This window comes from Hypanus sabinus, chromosome 1 (assembly GCF_030144855.1).
Source record: "Hypanus sabinus isolate sHypSab1 chromosome 1, sHypSab1.hap1, whole genome shotgun sequence".
Lineage (NCBI taxonomy): Eukaryota > Metazoa > Chordata > Chondrichthyes > Myliobatiformes > Dasyatidae > Hypanus > Hypanus sabinus.
The window spans coordinates 129446480-129470297 of record NC_082706.1 but is presented as its reverse complement, the minus strand read 5'-3'; the positions used below and the strand labels follow the sequence as shown (position 1 = coordinate 129470297).

At 39.4% G+C, this 23818-nt stretch overlaps 2 protein-coding genes and 2 long non-coding RNA genes across 9 annotated transcripts in view; 1 reads left to right on the top strand and 3 right to left on the bottom strand.

Annotated features, from left to right (window-relative positions):
- Positions 1–669, bottom strand: part of LOC132397538 (uncharacterized) — a 29428-nt gene extending 28759 nt beyond the window's left edge. For both annotated transcript variants that reach the window (XR_009513388.1, XR_009513389.1), the window contains exon 1: positions 548–669. This is a non-coding gene — a long non-coding RNA (uncharacterized LOC132397538). The remainder of the gene's footprint in view (positions 1–547) is intronic.
- The window catches only part of LOC132397483 (protein APCDD1-like), a 40699-nt gene extending 38919 nt beyond the window's left edge, over positions 1–1780 (top strand). The window contains exon 5 of the mRNA XM_059976316.1: positions 339–1780. Coding sequence (XP_059832299.1) covers positions 339–784 — 446 coding nt within the window. The 3' untranslated portion in view covers positions 785–1780. The remainder of the gene's footprint in view (positions 1–338) is intronic.
- LOC132397533 (uncharacterized) lies at positions 961–6106 on the bottom strand. The gene is made up of 3 exons (XR_009513387.1): positions 3459–6106; positions 2782–2865; positions 961–1094 (listed from the first exon to the last, which is right to left on the bottom strand). It is a non-coding gene; the product is annotated as an uncharacterized LOC132397533 (long non-coding RNA).
- An 11371-nt stretch (positions 6107–17477) lies between these two features.
- vapal (VAMP (vesicle-associated membrane protein)-associated protein A, like) overlaps positions 17478–23818 on the bottom strand; it is an 81290-nt gene continuing 74949 nt past the window's right edge. For 4 of the 5 annotated variants that reach the window (XM_059976325.1, XM_059976352.1, XM_059976344.1 and 1 more), the window contains 2 exons: positions 21018–21243; positions 18106–18241 (listed from right to left, as the gene is read on the bottom strand). In XM_059976325.1, the coding sequence (XP_059832308.1) occupies positions 18237–18241; positions 21018–21243 (231 nt within the window). In that variant the 3' untranslated portion in view covers positions 18106–18236. Of the gene's footprint in view, positions 18242–21017; positions 21244–23818 lie in introns of all 5 variants that reach the window. The other variant, XM_059976337.1, reaches the window with a different exon arrangement.

Sequence of the window (23818 nt, the reverse complement as noted above, 5' to 3'; positions counted from 1 at the left end):
AGAAAGCTAGGTTTTCCATTCAAAGTATTGAATGTACATGAGATTTTTGAATTTAATAATATGAAAGGAGCTTGATCACTAGTTCCATAGGTCAGATGTTCATTACTGGGTCAGCCTGTAAAGGAAAGAATTTCAATTCTCACTTAAAATTCCTTATTTTGATGAGCACAAAAATACATCTAAGAAAATATTTATGACACTATTTGAAAAGTTTTTAAAAAGTTTTTGAAAAGTATTTGAAAAGAGTTGCCAGCTAATGTAACATGGATAGATGTGAATATGGAGGGATATTGTTTAATAGTAAGTGTTCATTATAACAATTTAAAATCTTGTTTCAGTGAACCACATGAAGGTGACTCCAATGGATGCAGCTACTGTGTCACTCTTGAACGTTTTTAGTGGCAATGCATGTGGGGCTGAGGGATCATGGCACATTGGAGTAGAGCAAGACGTTACGCACACCAATGGCTGTGTGGCCCTGGGGATAGGTCTTCCCCATACAGAATACGAACTCTTTAAGATGGAACAGGATACTAAAGGTCGATACCTGCTCTTCAATGGACAGAGACCTAGTGATGGATCCAGTCCAGACAGACCAGAAAGAAGGGCTACATCTTATCAAGCTCCTTTAATCCAGTGTGCTGTATCTGTAGATGGATTGGATGGGTCATTGGAAGGTAGCAATCAAAGCAGACAGTCCAACAATGGATCAGTGAGATATCACCATTCTACAGGTGCAGTAGTTGTACTGTTTATTTGCATGGTTATGCACATCTTCAGCTAAGCACAGTCTATGACCAATGGAAAACTCAGTAAATAGAGTTTTTTTCTTCATTCAGACAGTTTATTTACTTGGCACATTTTAATGGCTGGCTAAATACTGTTCCTCTGGCGAAGGTGTCAGTATGAACTTTCCACTTTGAACTCCCTCCAGTCAATTGCAGGCATGGAACGAGTAGCATCTACTGCACACAGTAACAGCACTTTATTATGATGGAAGATTTTATCCAGCTCGCACTGTAAAAAATGTACATAGTTTGCCAAGTAACATCATCTGCGGCATTCTCCTCCTGGTGACTGTGTCTTGGGTAACTCTGGAAGGTAATTTTAAATAGAAAATTGAGAAATTACTTGTATATTTAAAATCAGAAGTTTCAACATGCAAACTCTAGAGCTGTAAAAACAAATGATGGCCAAGAAAAAAAGAAACTTGTTAAGTATGGTAGTTTTGAAAATACTACCTCCTCATTTTATTTTTGCTTATAAGGATACAAGTAAAAATTGTCCAATTTCTATGAAAATAGTAATGTTTCTGCTCTGGATGTTGTGTGGCACTTGAATTCAGTTGCTTTATTGAAAATCTAGATGTAGGTTTGGCATTATTTATATTCTAAGGCAACAGATGTTTCTACTAGTGTATTCTTAACCTCTTGCATAATTAATTTTTTGTAAATGCTTAATGTATATTCTAAAATCACATTTTTCAAAAGTGCATTTGGGCAATAAGATTATAACTAAATCATTATAATGTGGTTTAAACATGTTCTGATTTACACAGTTGTCTGTTTATTATTCCCTTATATAAAAAGCTTCAAATTAAATCAAGGTACTTGAAAATTGTTCTTAAATGCACACAGTATCATGTTGGGAGAAAACACCTACTTATTTTAAAAGATGCATTATGGCCTCAGTGTTAATCCAATGAAATACTAAATAATGTAATGCCATGAATTATTTCAAGTTTTAGAAGCAGCTAGTGGGCTCTTTGTAGGAGTGAATAATGTTAATCTGCATTGAATAAAAGTGCAAAATGAAATCACAGCCCACTTTCTTAATGAAAAGTTTTAAGATCCTGCCATATAAGAAAACAAAATACAATGAATTCCAGTTAACTCGGATACATCAGGACCAGTATCTGTTGGCCCAATTAAGTGGATGCGCCAGTTAGCTGAGATATCATGGAAATAGATAAAAAGGTATAGGGAAAAAAACTACTGTTTAACTGAGTAATAAATTAAGTATTTAAATAAAATACACAGAAAATTAGAACACTACCAATGCTACTACAGTATTATAAAACTGTGTATTAGTTCCTATTAGTTATTGACAGAGGAATTCCTCCAGTATATGGGATGTCCAGGGAGGGGTAGCATCTCTGGTGAAATAGTTTGTCATGTCCATTCTGCGGCAGCTCACGTACCTTTGGTCCCACCAGATTGTGGTTCCAAGTAGCTGTTCACATGTGACAGCAGCCACACCCTGATACACCACTTCAAAAGGTGGGCTAAACCAGATGAGGGCAGCTGGCAGGCCTCATACCCCAGTAAAGTAGGGACTTGTCTGTCCTAGTGTGTGAAGTCAGCTCCAGCATACTGGGCGGATGAGATCAACAGTAAGATCCAATGGCCAAGAAGGCAATACTGCAACACTTCATGCAGAGTGAAGGACATAATAAACCACACAAAAAGTCACGGTTATCCACTGCAACCAAGGAAGACCTCAGTTTGTGATAACTGTTGGTACAACTGGACCTGGACTTCTGGGGTTGAGAGAATGGAACTGTCCCTGTGCAATGGCTTTTCCACTTTACAAACTCTCCCACGTAAGTTTCAGATATGTTGAGCAGCCACATGTTACTGTGTTCTTTTGTTTGACTGTAAATTAACTAAATTAGCAGAGACATCTAGTGCAAATAATGGACTGCCTTCACACAAATGTTTTTGAAATTTCAATCCTGCATATCTTTATTTTCATTGCAACATTCAAGATGATTATTGATACCTTCAAGTCCTTCATAGTTTCTAACTTGTTGAAGTAGCGAAGTTGTTTCATTTTCACTCCTGGTCATTTCTGGCATTTCAATGCCTGTATATTGGAAACCACAATGAGCAAAGCAATTCTAAATTGTCTTACTGCTTAACTAGTAGTGATAAGAATCATTGTTTTTGAGCACAAATACACATAACTGATGCTGTTTAAAATCTGTCTGCTCTAAGCATGGTGTAGTATCTAATGGCCACACAAGAGCACGCAACAGACACTAGTTAGAAACTGTTCAGAAAATCTCCCATCCCAATTAAGCGCATCATGTCTCAAATAAATGAACCCCAGCTCTATTCTCTAATTTTTGATCTTTAAGAGTTGTCTCAAATTAGTGTTTGCCCTGATTAACCGAAGGACTAATTAACCACAAGCCTCTGAATAAGGACACAAGAAATTACAGATGCAGGAATCTGCAATAAAACGCAAAATTGCAGGAAGAACTCAGTGAGTTGAGCTGCATCTGTAGAAGCAAAAAGGATAATCAATGTTTTTTTTTTGTAGAGATCCTGAATCAGGAGTGAGAGATAGACAGTATAATGGGGTGAGAGGAGGGGTGAGAGGCAGATGCAGGTAGGTGGAGTCTGGAGACAGCAGCTAGTGGGTAATTGGTAGTGATAACTTATCCCTATATTTACCTGTTGTACCTGTCAGAGACAACCCCATCCTGACCCCTCCACCAGCATTCCTGCATAGAGATGTAATTGAGAGAGAGATTATAGAAATCACAATCAGCTACTGTGTATGGTCAGCCAGCAGAATATTTTTCATCAAGTATTGCCTCTCATCCTTTGTGAAGAAATATCTTTCAGTACCTCCCGATTGTTACAGCTAAGATTGAGAAAACTATACCTCAGATATGACAATCTATCAATTTATCATTGATCTGAATTTCCTTAATTTGAAAGTTTCCTTTGGGTATCTACCAATGCAAGGCAAACAGTATAAATTGGGCCATTCTTAATAATAATCAGTTTCAAAACATGATCTATCAGTCATCACATTGGCACTATCAGGAAAAAAAGACAGAAACCAAGTGCATTGTAGTGAGCTTAGAATGTAAGTATGTTCACTCACTTTGTGGTTGAGTTGTACATTTTATTAGTAGCAGGTTAAAATAAAACTGCAATAAGAAAAACTACAACAGATGCAGGTTTTATGCTTTACACGGGACTGCGAACAAGTGGCAAGAAGCTGCCCAAGATGAATATGACGACTGACTTTGAGTAATGCATCCCAAAGAAATTAAGTAGCCATATTTATCAATATAACATCAAGGCTTTATGATATTTAGGCGTTATAATGCATTGGAACCTTCCGCAGTATTTTCGGTAAACCTGTGTTGATGCTGTAAAGTTAATTATCTCGTTCACCTTCCTGAACCTGGAAGCATAGGGATTTCACCCATATGTCAGCATTGCAGGAAAGCATATCTGGTATTCCTTTTCCTGTGAAATATGGCATGATTTTTACTGAAGATTCTAACTGGGGTAAACCTGACAGCTTTCAAGGGAGGAAGATGCTTTAAGATTCATGCAGAAGCCAGTGCAATCATGTAATTTATTGCAGCAGGCCTATTTGATGAGGGAAATACCATGCGTTTTACGTTGCTGCAAATTATCTATATCCATATCCATATCTACCGACAAATTAAAACACATCATCAGAGATTGTCTTTGATAGCTTGGTTAGAACAGCCTCCCTGCTAGATAAAGCAATTTCATCCCTTATCCTTTTCAGTGAATCCTAAACATCACAAGTACGCATTTGTGGGAGAGGTGGTGTGAGGTTTAACAAGAGCCCAGGGCTTTTTCAGGACTTTTCGGTGGCATTCAATTATCATAAGTACTCACTTGTCAGAGAGGCACCATGAGGTTTAAAAAGAGCTTGGGCCTTTTGGGACTTCTCGGCAGCCTTCAATCATAATTGATAATTAGGTTCTTGGTAAACACCAATAAAAGAAGTGAGGTATGAGTGGAGCAGCCACTGTTGGAGAGGGACAGTGTTAGAGTGGTCCAGCTTTGGCTTAAGAGGCTTTGGTGACAACAGGCAGAGGCTGAGGGTGCTGAGATACTTGGACTTATTTATTTGATTGTCTGTGATTAGTGGTGTTCTGCAGGGGATCTCTTCTGTTTGTGATGTACATAAATGACACAGATGAAAATATAAATGGGTGGGTTAGTGAGTTTACAGATGATATGATTGTTGGTGGTGTTGTGGATAGCATAGAGGATTTGCAAAGAATACAACTGAGATATAGATTAATTGCGTATATTGGCAGAGAAATGGTAAAGGAGTTTAATCCAGCCAAATGTAAAATGTTGCACCCTGGCTGTTTACATATAAAGAGACAGTACACTGTTAAGGACAAAACCCTTAACAGTGTTGATGAGTAGAGTGAGCTTGGGGTCCAAATTCATTGCTCATTGAAAGAGGCAACACAGGTTAGAGTCATAAAACACTACAACACAGAAACAGGCCCTTTGGCCCATCTAGTCTGAGCCAAAAAAATTAATCTGCCAAGTCCCATCAACATGCATCCTGGACCATAGCCCTCCATTTCCCACTCATCGATGTACCTATCCAAATTTCTCTTAAATGTTGAAATCCAATAAACATCCACCACTTAAAATGGCAGCTTGTTCCACACTCCCACCACCGAGTGAAGAAGTTCTCCTTCATGTTCCCCTTAAACATTTCAGCTTTCACTCTTAATCTCTAGTAACAGTCTCATCCAACCTCAGTGGAGAAAACCCGCTTGCATTTACCATTTCTATACCTCTCATAATTTTGTATACCTCCATCAAATCTCCTCTCAATCTTCTATGTTCTAGCAAATGAAGTCCTAACCTATTCAACCTTTCCCTATAACTCAGGTCCTCAAGTCCCAGCAACATCCTTGTCAATTTTTTCTGTGCTTTCAAACTTTCTTACATCTTTCCTGTAGATAGGTGACCAAATCAGCACACAATACAAGGGGTGATTGATAAGTTCATGGCCTAAGGTAGAAGGAGTGAATTTTAGAAAACCTAGCACATTCATTTTCAACAGTCCCCTCCTACATTTACACACTTAGTCCAGCGGTCGTGGAGCATACAGATCTTGAACCTCCAGAAAGTGTCCACAGCAGAGGTAATTGATGTTCGTGGCCTAAGGTAGAAGGAGATGAGTTATACAGCTTATTATATGCAAATGCAGGTCAACTCTTTGGGTGATTATGCAGAAAGTTTGAAATTAATAACTCATCTTCTACCATAGGCCACGAACCTATCAATCACCCCGATGAGTTATTAACTTCAAACTTTCTGTATAATCACTCAAAGCTATCACTTCTGCTCACTTCCTCTCCCTCATTCCTTTCTGAGCCAAAGAGTCAGAGTACTGACCTGGTAAGTCACCTCCCGCCCCCTCACCAACAAAATCCAAAGCAGTATACTTATTATTGAGGGGAACAACCACAGGGCACTTTGTACTGGCTGTCTATTCCCTTTCCCTCTCCTGACAGTCACCCAAGAACCTGCATCCTGCAATTTTGGGGTGTAGCTCCCATCTTTCACCTCCTTATTCTCCAGTACACAGGTCATTAGACTGCAGCTCAAGTTCCTTAACACAGTCTCTAAGGAGCTGCAGCTTGGTGTATTTCATGCATATGTCATTATCTGGGAGACTGGATTCCCAAATTCCCACATCTCAAACAAGGAGCATACCACTGACTCTGGAATTCTCAGCGCTCTAGTTATGTACTAACAGGGAAAAATCATACTGGAAACTTACTTAGAGCCTCATCTGTGCTTGTCCTAGCCTTTTCTTGCTTAAGCCTGTTGAGCTAAAGCTGGACCACTCTGACAGTGGCAGCTCCACTTACAACTCCTTTCTTTTTATAGGTCAAACATTATTCTGGTGGCCTTCCCCTTCCCTTCCGGTTCCGAGGAAGGGTTTAGGCCCAAAACATTGGTGTTTATTAATTTCTATAGATGCTGTCTGACCTGCTGAGTTCCCCAGCATTTTGTGTATGTTGCCCTGGATTTCTGGCATCTGCAGAATCTCTTGCATTTGTGTCTATCTATGGCTCTCATAATCTTATAAACTTTTATCAGATCTTCCTTCAGCCTCCACCGCTCCAGAGAAACCAATCCACATCTGTCCAACACCTGTTATAGCACATGCCCTCTAATCAGGGCTACATCCTGGTAAACCTCTCCTGCACCCTTTCCAAAGCCTCCACATCCTTCCTATAGTGGGGAAACCAGAAATCTATGCAATACTCCTGATATGGCCTAACGAGAATTCTATAAAGTTGCAACATAGCCTCTTGACTTTTGAACTCAGTGCCTCAATTATTGAAAGTAAGCATTCCATAAGCCTTTTTAACTAACATCAACCAGTGTTGCCACTTTCAAGGAGCTATGAACTTGGATTCCAAGATCTTTCTGCTCAGCAACATTGTTAAAGGTAATGTCCTTAACACTGTACTCTCTCCTTGCATTTGTCCTACCAAGGTGTAACACTTCACATTTATCTGGGTTAAACTCTAGCTGCCATTTCTCTGACCATATCTGTAACTAATCTGTATTGCACTGTATACTTTGCCAGTCTTCTGCATTACCCACAACTCCACCATTCTTAGTATCATTTGCAAACTTACTAACCCACCCATCTACATTTTCATCCAGGTCATTCATATACTACATATCACAAGCAGCAGAGGTCCCAGAACAGATCCCTGTGGAACTCCATAAATTACAGACCTTCAGCTTGAATAAGTACCTTCAACCATAATCCTCATTGTCAGTGTGCAAGCTAGTTCTGAATCCAAGCAGCTAATTCACCGTGGACCCCATGCATCTTAATCTTCTGGATTAGCCTTCCATGAGTGACTTTATCAAATGCCTCACTAAAATCCATGCAGACAATAACCACTGCTCTGCCTTCATCAGTCTCTCTCATCACCTTGTCAAAAACTCAATCAAGTTGGTGAGACTCAACTTGCTCCACTCAAAGCCATGCTAATTAGCCCAAGGGTTTCCAAATGCTCATATATCCTATCCTTAAGAATTTTCTCCAGCAATTTCTCTGCAGCTGATATGAGACTCAGAAGTTTATAGTTTCCAGGTTTTTTTCTTGTTCCTTTCTTTAACAGAGATATACTAGCCATTAGCCATTCACTAGTCCTCTGGGGCCTCGCTTTTGCCTAGAGTACATGAAGATACAGCTCAATACCCCAGCAATCTCATCACTTACTGTCCAGATGTTCCAAGGTTGAATGAAAAGCCAATGAGATGACATCTGCTGTGGAGCTGTTGCTCCAGAGGGCAAATTTGAGTGGATCTAAGTGGTGTCTCGGGCAGGAGTTGGTGTGTTTTATCACCAACCTCTCAAAACACTTCATCACTGTGTGTAAGTGCGTCTGGACGATAATCATTGAGGCAGGTTACCACGTTCTTCTTAGGCACTGGTATAATTGAAGCCTGTTTGAAGCAGGTGGGAACCTAAGATTGGCAAAGTGTGAAGTTAATGATCTCAATGCACTCTCCAGACAGTCAGTTCAGCTCTCAGTACTTGGCCAGGTACCCTGTTTGGGCCAGAGGCTTCTTGTGGGTTCACCCCCCCCCCCACCCAAAGGCAGCCTGCACGTTGGCGTCAGAGACTGAAATAACAAGATCATGAGGAGCTATAGGAATTTGTGATGGTTCCTCCATGTTTCAACAATTAAAGCAAGCCTAGAAGGTATTGAGCTTGTTGCTTGATTTAACTTTATAAGAGGTGATAGAATTCAAGCCATGCCACAATTGGCGAGTATTCCTTCATTGATTCAAGTGGCAGTTCAAGTAATTTGCTACTTCATGCATGAGATGGTTTTCTGGAGATTTGTAGCTGGGCCTCTTATAACTTTCTTGGTCGCCAGACTTGAATGCTTGATTTGGCCCTCAGCAGATTGCAGATCTCATGACTGCTGGTTGGGAAAAGATTCTGAATGATTTTGTGGGGACACACTCATGTAATAAAGTCCATGACAAGCATGGTGTGTTAGTTCAGATCCACAGACAGGTCCTTGGTTGCAGTCCAATCCACCAGTCGTACCTCTGAGTCCCATGACCACTTGTTTTGCTCTTTAGCCTCTGTCTGTATACAGGTAAGAGGACAGCCAAGTGTTCAGGTTTACTGAAATACAGTTTGGGCATGGAATACTTGGCATTCCTTATATTAGTATAATAGTGCTCTAGTGCATTGGGACCTCTGGTGCTACAGGTTTTGATGGCAGAGGCACAGGATTTTCTTCAACCAAACCTGGTTGAAGCTCTTGACTTGAGATTTGTTGGATGGGCTGTTTCTTGTTCGGTAACGGCATTGTGCAGTATCTCAAACACCCAATTATTGTCAACCACTAGTGGTACATAAACTACGGTCAGGATTATGGAAGAGAACTCCCTAGGTCGATAGAACAGATAGCATTTAACTGTTAGGTGTTCAAGGGCAGGGAAACTTGAGTTTGACAAAACTGCCATATCAGAGCAGCACAGAGAGTTTATCATGAAGCACATACCTTCACCTTTTGCTTTGTTTGTATCAGCAATGTGTATTGTGAAGCCTTCAGATCTGATCACCATGTCTGGTACGTTAGGAGTAAGCCACATCTTGTTCAAACATAAAACACAAGTGTCTCTCATTTCCCTTCAATACAGCAATCTCATCTTCAGGTTCTGTTTTGTTCTCCAGTGACTGCAGGTTTGCTAACAAGATGCTGGGTAGAGGGGGCCTCATTCCTCTGTGTTTCAGCCTGACCTGAAATTTCACCCCTGCCCCCCCTTCCCACCTCACTTCCAGCCATGGTGAAAACGTCTGTCTGCTTAAAGGTACCATACCTGCTTGCTTGAGCGTAGATCCACCAATTCATTCATCAGTTTGTGTAATCTGTAGATCATTAAGTTGATTTAGAAGTACGTTGCTTAACTTGAAATTACATGCTACAGCTTGCAGTGACAGCAATTCAAAAGAGGTATATTTAGAAGTATTGTACATATCCCACAGAATGTCACCATTGTTCATCAGTTCCATCTTGTCTAATTTTAAGTGGATGTTATTAACCAACCCCTTTTTGCAGAGAGCCATTCCTTTATACCATTTACCTCATTGCCTCTGTGGGTTCCCCACTTGAACAGCTCTGTGATATGTGTGATTCTGATTTTGCTCTCCCTTTTTGTCATCTCAAATCAAGTAAGCATCTGTAATATCTGCACTACCTTACTTCTAGCCTCTAGTTCATCTGTTAACTTACCATCTTTAGGTTTGCTTTATTCTTCTACATTACAAGCTCCATAATTACCTCCCTAAAGTTCTGAACTCCATTTATTTATTCTGTTCAGATGCTCTCAAGAAACAAACTTCTGTGAGTTTTGAATGCTCAATAAGCCCTTTGATGGTTCAGCTTCTATTTTGTTTGAAAATGCTCATGTTCTGAAGTATAATCATCACGTTCAAGGTAATTTACAAATATTGTTACTTATTAGCCCCTGCCCAAGTCATACTGCCTTAGAATATGGGTCACTTTGAGTCATCACAAAAATAAATTATGCAGTCCAATATCCCCTCTTCTCCACTGAACCCATTTTTTAGCCCTTACAGAATTTCATTCATACTCAATAAACTACTTGCAGATACTAATAATGTATACAAGGAGTTTGACAATTCCCAATTTCAATTCCAGATATGAACTATAGTTAGGAAATCACATTCTTGTTAAAATTATGAGGTTGACTACCATGCAAGATCTTTGTCTTCAAATTAGATATAATTATTTCCTTAGTATTGTGTCCGTACCCACTCTAATTTTATTCCGATATCTTCTTTTCACATTTTAAGAATTCATCAGATGTTATCATGACCATGCAGCTTATTTTGTTGTTGCTTGCATTGTTCTGCTGAATATTGTGGGCATGCTACTTTGGCACTGGAATGTATGATGATACTTGTGGGCTATCCCCAGCACATCCTTAGTTTTTGTTCATAAACACGAGGAAATCTGCAGAGCCTGGAAATTCAAGCAACACACACAAAATGCTGGTGGAATGCAGCAGGCCAGGCAGCATCTATAGGAAGTACAGTCAGCGTTTCAGGCTGAGACCCTGGGTCAATAGAGAGGTTAAGCTAGTCACCTAGCAGAGGAAGCACTGATTTACTGATCTAGAGACAAGTTCAAATCCCATTATCATTCCTGCATGTGCAAGGACCTGGACACACAGCATTCTGCCAACTACCAAAATAGGTCTCCAGCGGATGCAATCTCATTGGCTCTCCACCGGATCTTAGATTATTTGAATAACAGCAATACCAATGTCAGACTGCTGTTTATTGATTACACCTCAGTGTTCAACGCCATCATCCCCTCAGTACTATTCGAAAAGCTTCAAAACCTGGGCTTCTGTATCTCCTTCTGAAATTTGATTCTCGACTTCCTTAAGAGGCCAGTCAGCGTGGACACCTCCTTCTTGCTGACAATTGTTACGAATGTGCCACAACTCTGAGGGGCCGAAGGGTAAAAAGCAGCCCCCTCCTTTTTGAGAATCGCAAGATCGCTATTAATTCGGGTCTGGGACCCAGGAAATGAGAGAGAGACACGCAGGACCCTCAAGGTTTGGAATGTGTCCTGGGCCTCCGAAAGACAAAGCCACAGATAACGGCCATTGTCTCTGGGAGATGGAATTGTGTAGAGTACTGTACTATTCATTGAAGCCCTCGGGGAATGACCAGTGGGCTGGTTGAGGGATGGCACCATCCCAACATGATTGACCTCTGAGACCCCGTGAGTAAGGATAAAAGAGGGTCTGGGGAACAACCCCTTTAGACGCACCAGGAGAAACGCTAGAAATCCCGTGACAGTGTTTAATAGCGACGGCCGGTGGGGCCCGCGTGCGTCCTTTACCGTTGCCTGGGATTGGCGGGACTGACCACAGAAGAACGGCTTAGCTAAAAGGAAAAGGACACCAATGACATTTCGAAGGATTGACATCATAAAAAAGGAAACTCTGGCAAGTTCCAAAATCTCTCTCTCAACTCCAACCAAATGCTGCAGCCTGAATGAACTAAAGTGACTTTTATACTTCCATCGGACAATACATTATCCCCTAGACAACGATAGAGCTATTTCTTACTGATTATTATTATACCCACACCTTTTGATCCAGTATTGACGACATATAGTAGCTGTATGTTTGCATTGATATTATTTTTGTGTATTTTTACCAATAAATACTGTTAAAATAGTACCATCAGACTTCAACGGACCTCTCTATCTTTGCTGGTAAGTGACCCAGTTACGGGGTACGTAACACAATCGACAGTGGTGCACGTCAAGGATGCATGTCTGACGCACTGCTCTACTCTCTGCACTCATGACTGTGTGGCTAAGCACAGTTCAAATGTCATTAATATACATGCCACCATGACAAAATTGTTGTTGCTAGAATCTCAGCTGGTGACAAGGAATCGACAAATTGGGAACTTGAGGAAGGGCAAGTCAAGGAAGCACACACCAGTCCTCATCGAGTATCAATAGGGAATGATGTCCAATGGTCTGGGAAAAATCTGCCAGTCCAGCACTGAAGTTGCAGAAATGTCATAAATATATATATATGTGTTTATCCACATTATTAACTGAATAGATCAACATTTTTGAAGCAAAATTTACACCAGTTCATGCCAATTGATTTCAATTGCTGTTCCTCTGAAATGTTCTCAACCTTACAAATGAAAATCTGTAGCACGAATTATGTGCCCAACATTGATTAAACAAATGTTTCAAATTACTTTGTATGCAGTTGCAGATTTGCAAATAGCTGACATCCACTAAATAGTCTCCTTCTACTTAGCCTTACTAAGTTTGACTTCAAATTTAATAATTTTAAGATTGCTGCATAGTCTATTTGAAAGGTAAACTATAATATTTGATCAATCTGCGTACCCAATAGAACTAAATGAAAACTAGTAATTTATATCTATTGTAAGCTAGGCAGACAGTAATATTTTTCATCCGCTGCTGTACTAGTTGAGAATTACCTTATCTATGAAATACTATTGAGGCGTAACATCTAATGTAAAATGCTAGAACCGAAATTTAGCAGGCTCTTTACAGTCTTTGTATGTAAATATTAGAATTAGGTTTATGGTTTGGGGTTTATAACTATCTTTTAAAATAAAAACAGCACCTCAAATACATACAAGGGAATTAGTCCATCTGATTGCTATTGGAAATTAGTGATTTACAAAACTAAGCTTTAACTACAAGGGTCAATATTTGCTGAAACTTTTAAAGCAAAAGATTATTTCCTGTCCAAAAAGCACTTAAGTTTTAACAGGTTAAACTAACTGCCATAAGACTTCCCTCTCGTACACCATTCAAGAATGCTTTTTATTGCATATGAAAGGAAGTTGCGACAGTGAGAGGCAAGTCACAAATAGAGTTCAATTTGCCTTTACTTTATTTGGAACAGCTTTCAAAATGGACTTTTGTAGGCTGCTAAATGTAGGTTATTTCGAAGGACTCCAGAAGTAAATTTAAATAATTTTAATTTGAGATACAATCCAATGTTGCAATGGATTAAATTATCCATACAGTTCAGAGCTGTAGATGGTATGGGAAATACTTCAGGATCACATAATCATTTTTAAATTTTATTCCAGAAAGTTACCAATTTCAATGCCTTTACTCAATGATGGAAAGATTGTGCAGTGAGTATTTAGTTTTTCAACTAATGGAACCAGATAGCATTGGACAATGAAATGCAGATAGCTGAAACGTTGTTAGCGTTTTAATTTTTGTATGAAAAGCTCATTTGAAACAGACCAATTACAAACACTGGCAAAGACTTTCACTAGCTTGCTTTGTGCACCACCTGGTGGTAAAGTGAACCATTTTCCACCGTTCTAATTCTTTTGAAGCCTATTTTCAGTCAAGGCTAGACAGTACAGCTATTGGAAATCTAGAAAAACAGGCAATATTTGTCCCAAAACTGCAATGCAACATCTCTTCCCAAGAAGTGGCCTCACCCCCGAGTATGAGTATTTCACCTTTTTAATCTGAGATTGGGTATAGGTAAGACAGCCATTTTGACTATGTCAAGCATAAACATCCAGGATGTGTGAAACTTCAAAATTTAGGAACTCTGCTCCCATTTAGTAGATAAAGATCTTTGGACGAAAATATGTGTGTAACCTTCAGGAACAAATTTGATTGCACATCCATTTAAAAACCACTCTAGTTCTTAACCATGGGGTCTTATTAAAAATATAGCCATGCAAAAACAGTAATAAAGTGGTGGTGGTAGCCTAGAATATACAACACAGCAAAAAAAAATCACCTCTACTGAAGAAAATTTGACAGATGGATTCAAAAAGAAAAAACACTTTTTGAACCCATCTGTCAATTGCAAGCAAAAAGTTTGCTTTTTGTTCGTGTATAGAGGAGCAGAGTTAATGACAATGATTTTAACCGAAGAAACACGACAGCCCAGCTTTTGTTTTTTTTATATTTTTAGGGGGGACTTTTTTTTCTGTACAAATTTTTTTTGACTCTTTTTCATTTTCAGTTATTAAGAGATTGGGAGGCTTAGATTAACACGTTACTCAAGAGTCTGTTTCTATATACATTAACCGTTATTAATGTAATCCCTTATCTCCATGTATCATTATCATTGTTATGTTTACCTATTCAAAACCTAATAAAAAAGATTGGGAAAGAATTGCAAGCAAACCTATAATAGATTTCAATGAATAGCCCAGGACCTGAAATGTTAATTGTTTCTTTCCACAGATACTGTCTGACCTGCTATGTTTCCAGCTTTTTGAGTTCTTCTTGATATGGTGGTTCTTATATCTTAGCTATCCATAAGTTCATTTAAAATTTTTAATAAAAGTTTAAGCCACTAGTTTTAAAAAAATATTTTGACACATCAGTGGTCAAAATATTGGCCAGATTACACTTTGACCACCGACATCATGGCTAAGAATATTTTTTTAAATATTATTTAAATAACACTAGATTAAGCTGATACCATTTGCTTGCACATGATCCTTCTGTCCATTTCCAGCATATTCGTCCTTGTCTAAATGCCTCACACAGGGGCCCAGGCCATGTTCTCGTCTTGCTGCTACCACCAGGAAGGTGGTACAAGAGCCTCAGCACTCAGACCATCCAGGTTCAGCAACAGTTTTTGCCCCTCAACCATCAGGCTTTAGAACCAGAGGGGATAAGTTCACTGTTACCCCGATATTGAACTGTTCCCACAACCTATGGACTCACAGTCAAGGACTCTTCATCTTACACTCTCGATATTTGTTTATTATTTTTTTCTTGTGTATTTGCTCAGTCTGTTGTCTTTTGCACGCTAGTCATCTGCCTTGTAGGGTGCGGTCTTTCATTGATTTGATTATGGTTATTGGATTTATTGAGTATGCCTGCAAGAAAACAAATCAAGGGTTGTATAGTGACATACATGTACTTTGATAATAAATTTACTTTGAACTTTGAACTATGTATCTGCTCTCCCACCCCTTGGCAGTACATTCAACATCTACCATTCTGCATAATTGTTCCAAGGGGGATGTGGGCATTGCTGCTATGATTTATATAGGATTGCCCATAATCTATATGGCACATATGTGGAACAGACCAGGTAAGAACACCAAATTTCCTTTTCTCAATCAATCCAGTAACTTCACTAATTCCAGTAGCAAAATGGGATTTTAAATCCAGATTATTTAATTAAAGTTCCCCTAGCTGCAGTAATGGCATGTTACCCATAATTCTGATCCATTAACCCAGCACCTTTGATCACTAGTGCAGTAAATACACTATTTCAACATCAAGGAGAAAAATAAACACAAGGTGCACCAAATAGCTGCTCGAAGCCACACTGCCATTCATTAAAAACGTACATTTCTTAGCCCAACGTCTACACGAGATTCATATAGTCTGAGCATGGAAACAGCTTCTTCAGCCTATTGACTCTATGCCAACTTTCAAGTACCTAACTTTATTAATCTCATTTCTCAGCTATCAGGCTATATCCACCTATGGCATTACATTTCAACTGTGGATTTAAATATTTAACTGTTAGGAGAGTATCCACCTCCACCACCCCTTAGGCAATGTATTCCAAATTTCAACAGCAAGAAGAGTTCCTAGTTTGAGGAAACTGATTCTGTAGTTCATAGGAACAAATACAGACACATCTCCCTATGGAATTTAGTAAAGTATGGGCTCATTTTGCTTCCAGAAAAAGTATCTTGTGCATCATAAACTACTCCTATATTTTCTCAAACACTTACCTGAAAAGAAAGTAATATTTCAGAATGATGTCAGAAAATGATCCAATACACTACATTTATGTGTTACCAATACGGAGGCTTAACATGGAAAGGGTGAAGAAAACTGGAAAGCAATTTAACTCCTGCCATAGTTGTACATCCCATATCAGATGGTCATGTGATGCCATATTCACCTTTGTCCAAGAGAGCATGAAGTGCTTTAGGAATGGAGAAAGGAAGAAAGACAGCAACATATATCAATCAAGTTGGCTGCCTGTTACCAGTGGAGTTCCACTGGGGTCGGTGTCAGGACCGCTGCTTTTTACAATGTATGTCAATGATTTTGACTATTGGATTAATGGATTTGTGGTTAAATTTGCCGATGATGCAAAGATAGGTGGAGGAGCAGGTAGTGTTGAGGAAACAGAGAGCCTGCAGAGAGAATTAGTTAGTTTAGGGGAATGTGCAAATGAAATACAATGTTAGAAAGTGTCCAGTCATGCACTTTGATGGAAGAAATAAATAGGCACACTATTATTTAGGTGGGGAGAGAATTCAAAACGCAGAGATGCAAAGGGATTTGAGATTCCTTGTGCAGGATACCCTAAAGGTTAACCTCCAGGTTGAGTCAGTGGTGAAGAAGGCAAATGCAATGTCGGCATTCATTTCTAGAGGTATAGAAAATAAGAGCAGGGATGTGATGTTTAGGCTCTGTAAGGCACTCACTCTTGAGACCACACGGAGTATTGTGTGCAGTTTCCAGCTCCTTATTTTAGAAAGGATATACTGACATTGGAGAGGGTTCAGAGAAAATTCACGAGAATGATTCCAGGAATCAAAGGGTCACTTGTATGAGGAATACCTGGCAGCTCCTGGGCTGTATTCCCTGGAGTTCGGGAGAATGAGGGGGAATCTCATAGAAACATTCCAACTAGTAAAGCCTGAACAGATCAGACACCATGCTAGGGGAATCTAGGACAAGAGGGCATGACTTCAGGATTGAAGGACATCGATTTAGAACAAAGGTGCGGAGAAATTACTTCAGTCAGAGGGTGGTAAATCTGTGGAATTTGTTGCCATGAGTGGCGGTGAAGGCCAAATCATTGGGTGTATTTAAGGCAGAGATGGATAGGTTCTTGATTAGCCAAGGCATCAAAGGGTATGGGGAGAAGGCAGGGAAGTGGGGATGACTGGATGAATTGGATCAGCCCATGATTGAATGGCAGAGCAGACTCGATGGGCTGAATGGTCTACTTCTGCTCCTATATCTAATGGTCTTATGGTTTAAGTTCAAAACTTCCAAATATTCACCCACAAAAAACTGAAGTATAATTTTCAAAATGAGATGGGAAAAACACGGTTTAACATGTTAAAGATTTTATTTTTGTTAAATACCATGGGACAGGATTGGTAAGAATGAAGAGCTTTCAATCAACATTTGCCTCACAGGGCTTTCTCCCCCGTGACTAGAGAGAAACTCTGCATTGATAAACGTATCAGCCTTTAACAGCAAGGAAATTGGGGATAATTTACAAGGAGGCACCTTTTTCTTTCAATACGTCTCTCATTTCTGGCAAACAAGTGGCATGAGCAACTCGACTATAAAATGAAAAATTCCAAGAGGTATCCAGCAACAGGTAACAAAATTTAAAAGGATTAAAATAACATTTACAAGACACTGAACATTTCATTCAACTCTTATTAAACCACAGAGAGAACAACTCATTATTTTCCAAGGATTTATGTGAAACCTTGAGACACCTGCTATTGATGTTTTGACAATATACAACTCCAATTATCCAAGAACTGAAAATATTTTTTGTGTTCTAACTGTGTGAGATCATTAAAGGCAAGGCCTGTAAGATGCTGTACACGAACATGGTCACTGTGAGCCATACTGCCAACAATGTGGCAGATCAACAGAACATTTCAGGCCCCATTAACTTGCATGCTTCCTCTACAAGATGAACTTCCCTAGAAAGAATCCAATGAAAATGGCTGCAATTACAACAAGGAGGGAGGGAAGAGCAGTGGAACCGTTGTCTCTGACTGCAACATTTGATGTGGATGACACTGGGTTGCCTGACTGAGCCGCCTTCCTGAGCCTCAGTCCATCATCCTAAAGAGAACAAACAGTAGAGTTACAAAGGAAAGACACTGCATTACACAATTTCAAAAATTATCGTAGTCCGATCAGTGAGAATTTAATTTTCCCCACTAATTCTCAATTAGCTCTGTATATCAAATAGATAGCATACATGATGGAAATTCAGATTCAAAACTACACCATACCTTTTTACGATTTTATACACAAAACTCACTCAAAACAGTTCAACTGCAGACATATGTAAAGGCTAATCAACAGGTTGTTCCGTGCATCACCTAGTGGCCAATTATAGAACAGTTCTGGCAATTAGAACAAGTTGTCTTGTGTTTTCAGTTGTAGAATAATACATGGTTTTGAAATGCTACAGAGATTAAGTGCACAATATCCTAAAGATGACAGTGATAGAGTAATTGAGACAAGGTTTCAACTGATTCAAGGTTTAACATGTGGGTGGTGGGGAGAGGGCAGGGGTGGGAAGAGAGAATACTTAACAAAATTAGAAATAATATATTAATTTTTTGGCCTTGAGTTCTGGGATTCTTGGTGAGCTTGCATAGAGAGCTAGTAGATTTCTGTGTGGATTTGAAGTTACATAGGCTTTGCTGCATGAATTTAAGTGGTTTCTCTCAAACTCATTTGTGACTTGGCTTTAGAGTGCAAAAATAACTTTTGGCATGCAGGACAAATAGCTAATGAATTCAGGGGAATAGTTGAGGGGAGGAAGAGGGGGTTGTTGAGATCTGCTTCCACTCTTTACCTACTAATGCAAAGTGCAATTCAGTGATCATTAGCCACTGAATATAAATGACTAGAACTTGGACAAAAAAACTGGCTTAGTGTAGATTAATGTAAAGTGGTCTTAGTCCTCTATGACACAACAATTCTGGCTGTTTGAACACTTTCCAAAAAATATTTTCATTCCTTTGGTTTGTACTTAAATGGTTGGTTAGGTTGGGAACTACAGGAAAGAAATGTAGAAAACAGAATACCAGTGTACAAAGTTCAAAGTACATTTATTATCAAAGTATGTATACCATATACAACCTTGAGATTCATCTTCTTGCAGGCAGCCACAAAACAAAAAAAAACACAATATAATTCACAATAAAAACACAAAGACAGGTCACAATATTGCCAGAAGTATTTCAATAGCTATATACACAAAAAAACATTTGTTCATTTAGAGATAACAGCGTGCAGTAGACCCTTAGAGCTGTGCTGCCCCAGCAACTCTCGATTCAACACTATAACACTATAAACAGGACAATTTACAATGACCAATTAACCTAACAACTGGTATGGCTTTGGACTGTGGGAGGAAACCAGAGCGCCAGAAGAAAATCCATGTACTCCACAGGTAGGACATACAGACTCCTTACAGATGACACTGGAATTGAACTCCAAACTTTGTAACTGCGTCACACTAACCACTACTCTACCATGGCACCCTTTAAACATTTCTTAGTGTGAACAAGTAACACAATCCCCATTTAGTCTTCTGCTATAGCGATTCCATATGGCACAAAAGTACACCAAAATGTGGCAAAAGTAAGTACATTCAATCTGAAAAAAGCTTTTGACAGATTTCAACAAGAAAAATATGAATTTGAGACAAAATCAACACCTTATTTTTAACTGCCATTCCAGGAGAAGCTCACTCACCCTGATCTCTTTTTAAAATAATTTTCATCCAACTTAAACTGACTACTTCAGAATTAAGAAACTTTGTTAGAAACCAATAAGTAGGGTAATATTAACAATGTTATCCAAGTCACCAAGGGTAGGAAATATTTATCAAATGAACAAAACAAAAACTTTAAAACATTTAAAACCTGATGTAAGAAAAATGAGTGGCAGCATTCCCTAGGATGGAAAATGTATGCAATAGTGCTAGTAAGTTTGTGAGCCCTTTAGAATTTTCTCTGTTTTTGTATAAAATGACCTAAATATGATCAGATCTTCATGCAAGTCCTAAAACTAGACAAAGAGAACCCAATTAAATAAGTAAGACAAAAATATATACTTGTTCATTTATTTATTGAATAAAATGACCCAATATTACATTAATTTGTTGGGAACAGTATGTGAACCTCTAGAATTATCAGTTCATTTAATGGGAAAATTAAGAGTCAAGTGTTTCAATCAATGGGATGACAATCAGCTGTGGGGGCCCAGCACTATTTAAAGATCATAAACCTGGGCCTTCACTATCAAAGGCTGATTTTCACCACACAGGGTTTTGGAAATGTGCCATGCCTCAATCAAAGAAGATTTCTGAGGTCCTCAGATAAAAAATTTTTGATGCTCACCAAGCTGGAAGAGGATACAAAACCATTTCTAAAGAGTTTGGGCTCTACCGATCCACAGTCAGACAGATGGTGTACAAATGGAGGAAATTCAGTACCTTTGTTACTCTCTACAGGAGTGCTCGACCAACAAAAATCACTCCAAGAACAAGGTATGTAATATTCCAGGAGGTCACCAAGAACCCCAGGGTAACATCCAAGGAGCTACACACTGCTCTTGCATTGGCTAATGTCATGTTCAAGAGTCTATCATCAGGCAAGTACCCAACAACAATGGTGTACATGGCAAGGAGAAAGCCACTACTCTTCAAGAACATTGCTGCCTGTCTAAAGTTTGCTAAAGACCACATGAATAAGACAGAAGACTATTTGAAGAATGTTCTGTGGATGGATGAGTCCAAAATAGAACTTTTTAGCTTAAATGAGAAGCGTTGTTTGGCAAAAAGCAAACACTGTATTCCAACACAAGAACCACATCCCACCTGTGAAACATGGTGGTGGCAGTGTCATGGTTTGAGCCTGCTTTGCTGCCTCAGGACCAGGATGGCTTGCCATCAATGATGGAACCATGAATTCTGAATTGTACAGTTGGCCCTCCTTATCCACAAATTCCGCAGGCGCGAATTCAACCAACCGTGAAAACCCGGAAGTGCTCTTCCAGCACTTGTTGTTCGAGCATGTACAGACTTTTTTTCTTGTCATTATTCCCTAAACAATGCAGTATAACAATTATTTTACATAGCATTTACATTGTATTACGTATTATAAGTAATCTAGAGATGATTTAAAGTATACAGGGAGATGTGTGTGGATTATCGTGGTTTGGGATCGAAAAAAATCAGAAGTTCTCTTACTAAGTAAGTTGGAACAGGTACATCCGGTATTATTTAGCATCAGTTAGTCAAACTATTGTCTTAGTATATATTTTACCTCTCTATGCAAATAAAACACTTAAGTACATATGTTTCAGCGCCGGGATCGGGAATGGAAGTTCCCGAGTTCAATCCAGTGACAGACTGCTCCCGAGCGCGCTCTCCACCGTGCCGGACTGATGTAGAGGATCAAAAACCCCAAACCCCAAAAAACCAATAATTAAACCGCTGCGTGGTTTAGTAATAATTGTAGTTTTCATCAGGGCAGAGCCTTTCTCACTTTATCCTTTAAAATTGTTCCGATTATTGACTAACGTAGCCTAACACTTTTCCAATGACCGATGGTGTTTCAGCTCTTTCCGATCGCTTTATTATTTCCACTTTATTTTCAATCGTGATCATTTTCCTGAACAGAAACACTGCGGGTTCAGAGCTCTACCGCCAGGTCCTAATGTCCACCGCACTGAAACGGGTCAAATAAGGTCTGGGGTTCTGCTGGGTCCCAAGGTCCACCTCATTGAGTCAGGTTGAATAAGGGACTTGTGCATCCCCGTTTTTTGGTATCCGCGAGGGGTCCTGGAACCAATCCCTGCGGATAAGGATGGCAGACTGTACCAGCAAATTCTACAGGAAAACATCCTGGTATCTGTCCATGAAGTGAAACTCAAGAGAAAGTGGGTCATGTAGCAAGACAACAACCCTGAATGTACAAGTCAGTCTACCAAAGAACGGGTAAAACAGAAGAAATTTCACGTTTTGGATTACCTTAATCCTATCAAAATGTTGTGGTAGGACTTGAAGCAAGCAGTTCATGCAAGGAGGTCCACCAACATCCAGTGCCTGAAGCAGTTTTGCAAGGAGGAATGGCCTAAAATTCCTTGAAGCTGATGTACAGGACTGATCAACAGTTACCAGAAACATTTGGTGAAGTTATTGCTTAACAAGTGGGGTTGGGGAGGGTCACACCACACACCAGTTACTTAAAGTTACATTTTTTTTCCCCAACAAATACATGTGCAGTCAACCTTCACTAATCTGACTACCTGTAATCCGGTTCCTTCAATTTTCCACGCAACTGTAATTTCAAATTTCTTGGGTCACCATACAATCTGCTGCACATTATTTTGGTTGCACTAGATCTGTTCACGTATTGGCACGCTCTTGTAAGCACAGATAGGCAATTCCTGCTTGTTTTCTTGCATTTATGAGTATCACTTGCATGAGGCGTGGCTACCCGGCACCTGCCTGTCTCACCAGCCAGCAGCAGGGGAGCTGGCCCGTGCTACATCGGTCCACCTTCTTGGTCGCCTGCCAGTAGTCGCGCACTGCCCTCCGGCATCACCCAGCCGGCGCTCCATTCTGTGCTGTCTACAACCTCAGATCAGATGTGGCGACCCGCTGAATTTAAGCATATTACTAAGCAGAGGAAAAGAAACTAACGAGGATTCCCTCAGTAACTGCGAGTGAAGAGGGAAGAGCCCAGCACTGAATCCCTGGCCACCTGGCAGTCGCATGAAATATGGCGTACAGAAAACCTCCTTCCTCTGACTTCTGCTTCTGCTCACCTTGATGTGCTGCCACCAACACCAACAGTTTTTGAAGAAGCTGTTGCGCCAGTTTCAGCACCAGTTCCTGACGCTTCACTCATTTTTCAAGATGAAGATGTTGATGATCCTGACAACACCACACCTGCAAGCACATGACTTTGCCTGAAGGTATACTAAACGTCTCACTTTAGAAGCAGAAGTGCTCAACTGTTCTGTATAAGTTAATTCCTGTACATTTACCTGTACCCTTTATTTTATCCGTGCCTGTACAGTATATTACTTCATTAAAATTTCACTTGCTACTCATTTAATATTTGTTTCATTATTATCTAACTTGTACTGATTTACATGATATTTTAAAGGTACAATGAGGTAGTTAGCTATTACTTAATGTGATCCGGCACTCTGCAGGTCCCAATGGTGCCGGATTAGTGAAAGGCGACCTGTAATATTGGAACAGTTCTCTCAATAAATAAATGAATAAGTACAAAGTTTTTTGTGTTATTTATTTAATTGGATTCTCTTTATCTAGTTTTACGAATTGCATGAAGATCTGATCACATTTTAGGTCATATTTGTGCAGAAAATTCAAAAGCATTCAAAAACTTTCTAGCACCATTGTACAATGCATATAGATCTCATGAACAATTGCCAGACAAACAAAATAAACCTTTCCTCCTATATTAAGCACTTTAAGAATTGGCATTTATATCAAAATGATAATAGTTATGCAGTAAATGCAAGTTATTGAGACATACAAAATTTAGAATATGATGTTTTCAGAAGTTCAAATTAATGCATTCAATTAGACAAATTAATCACAAGAATGTAAAAAGAAAGCAGATGAAAAATGGGAAGTGCTCT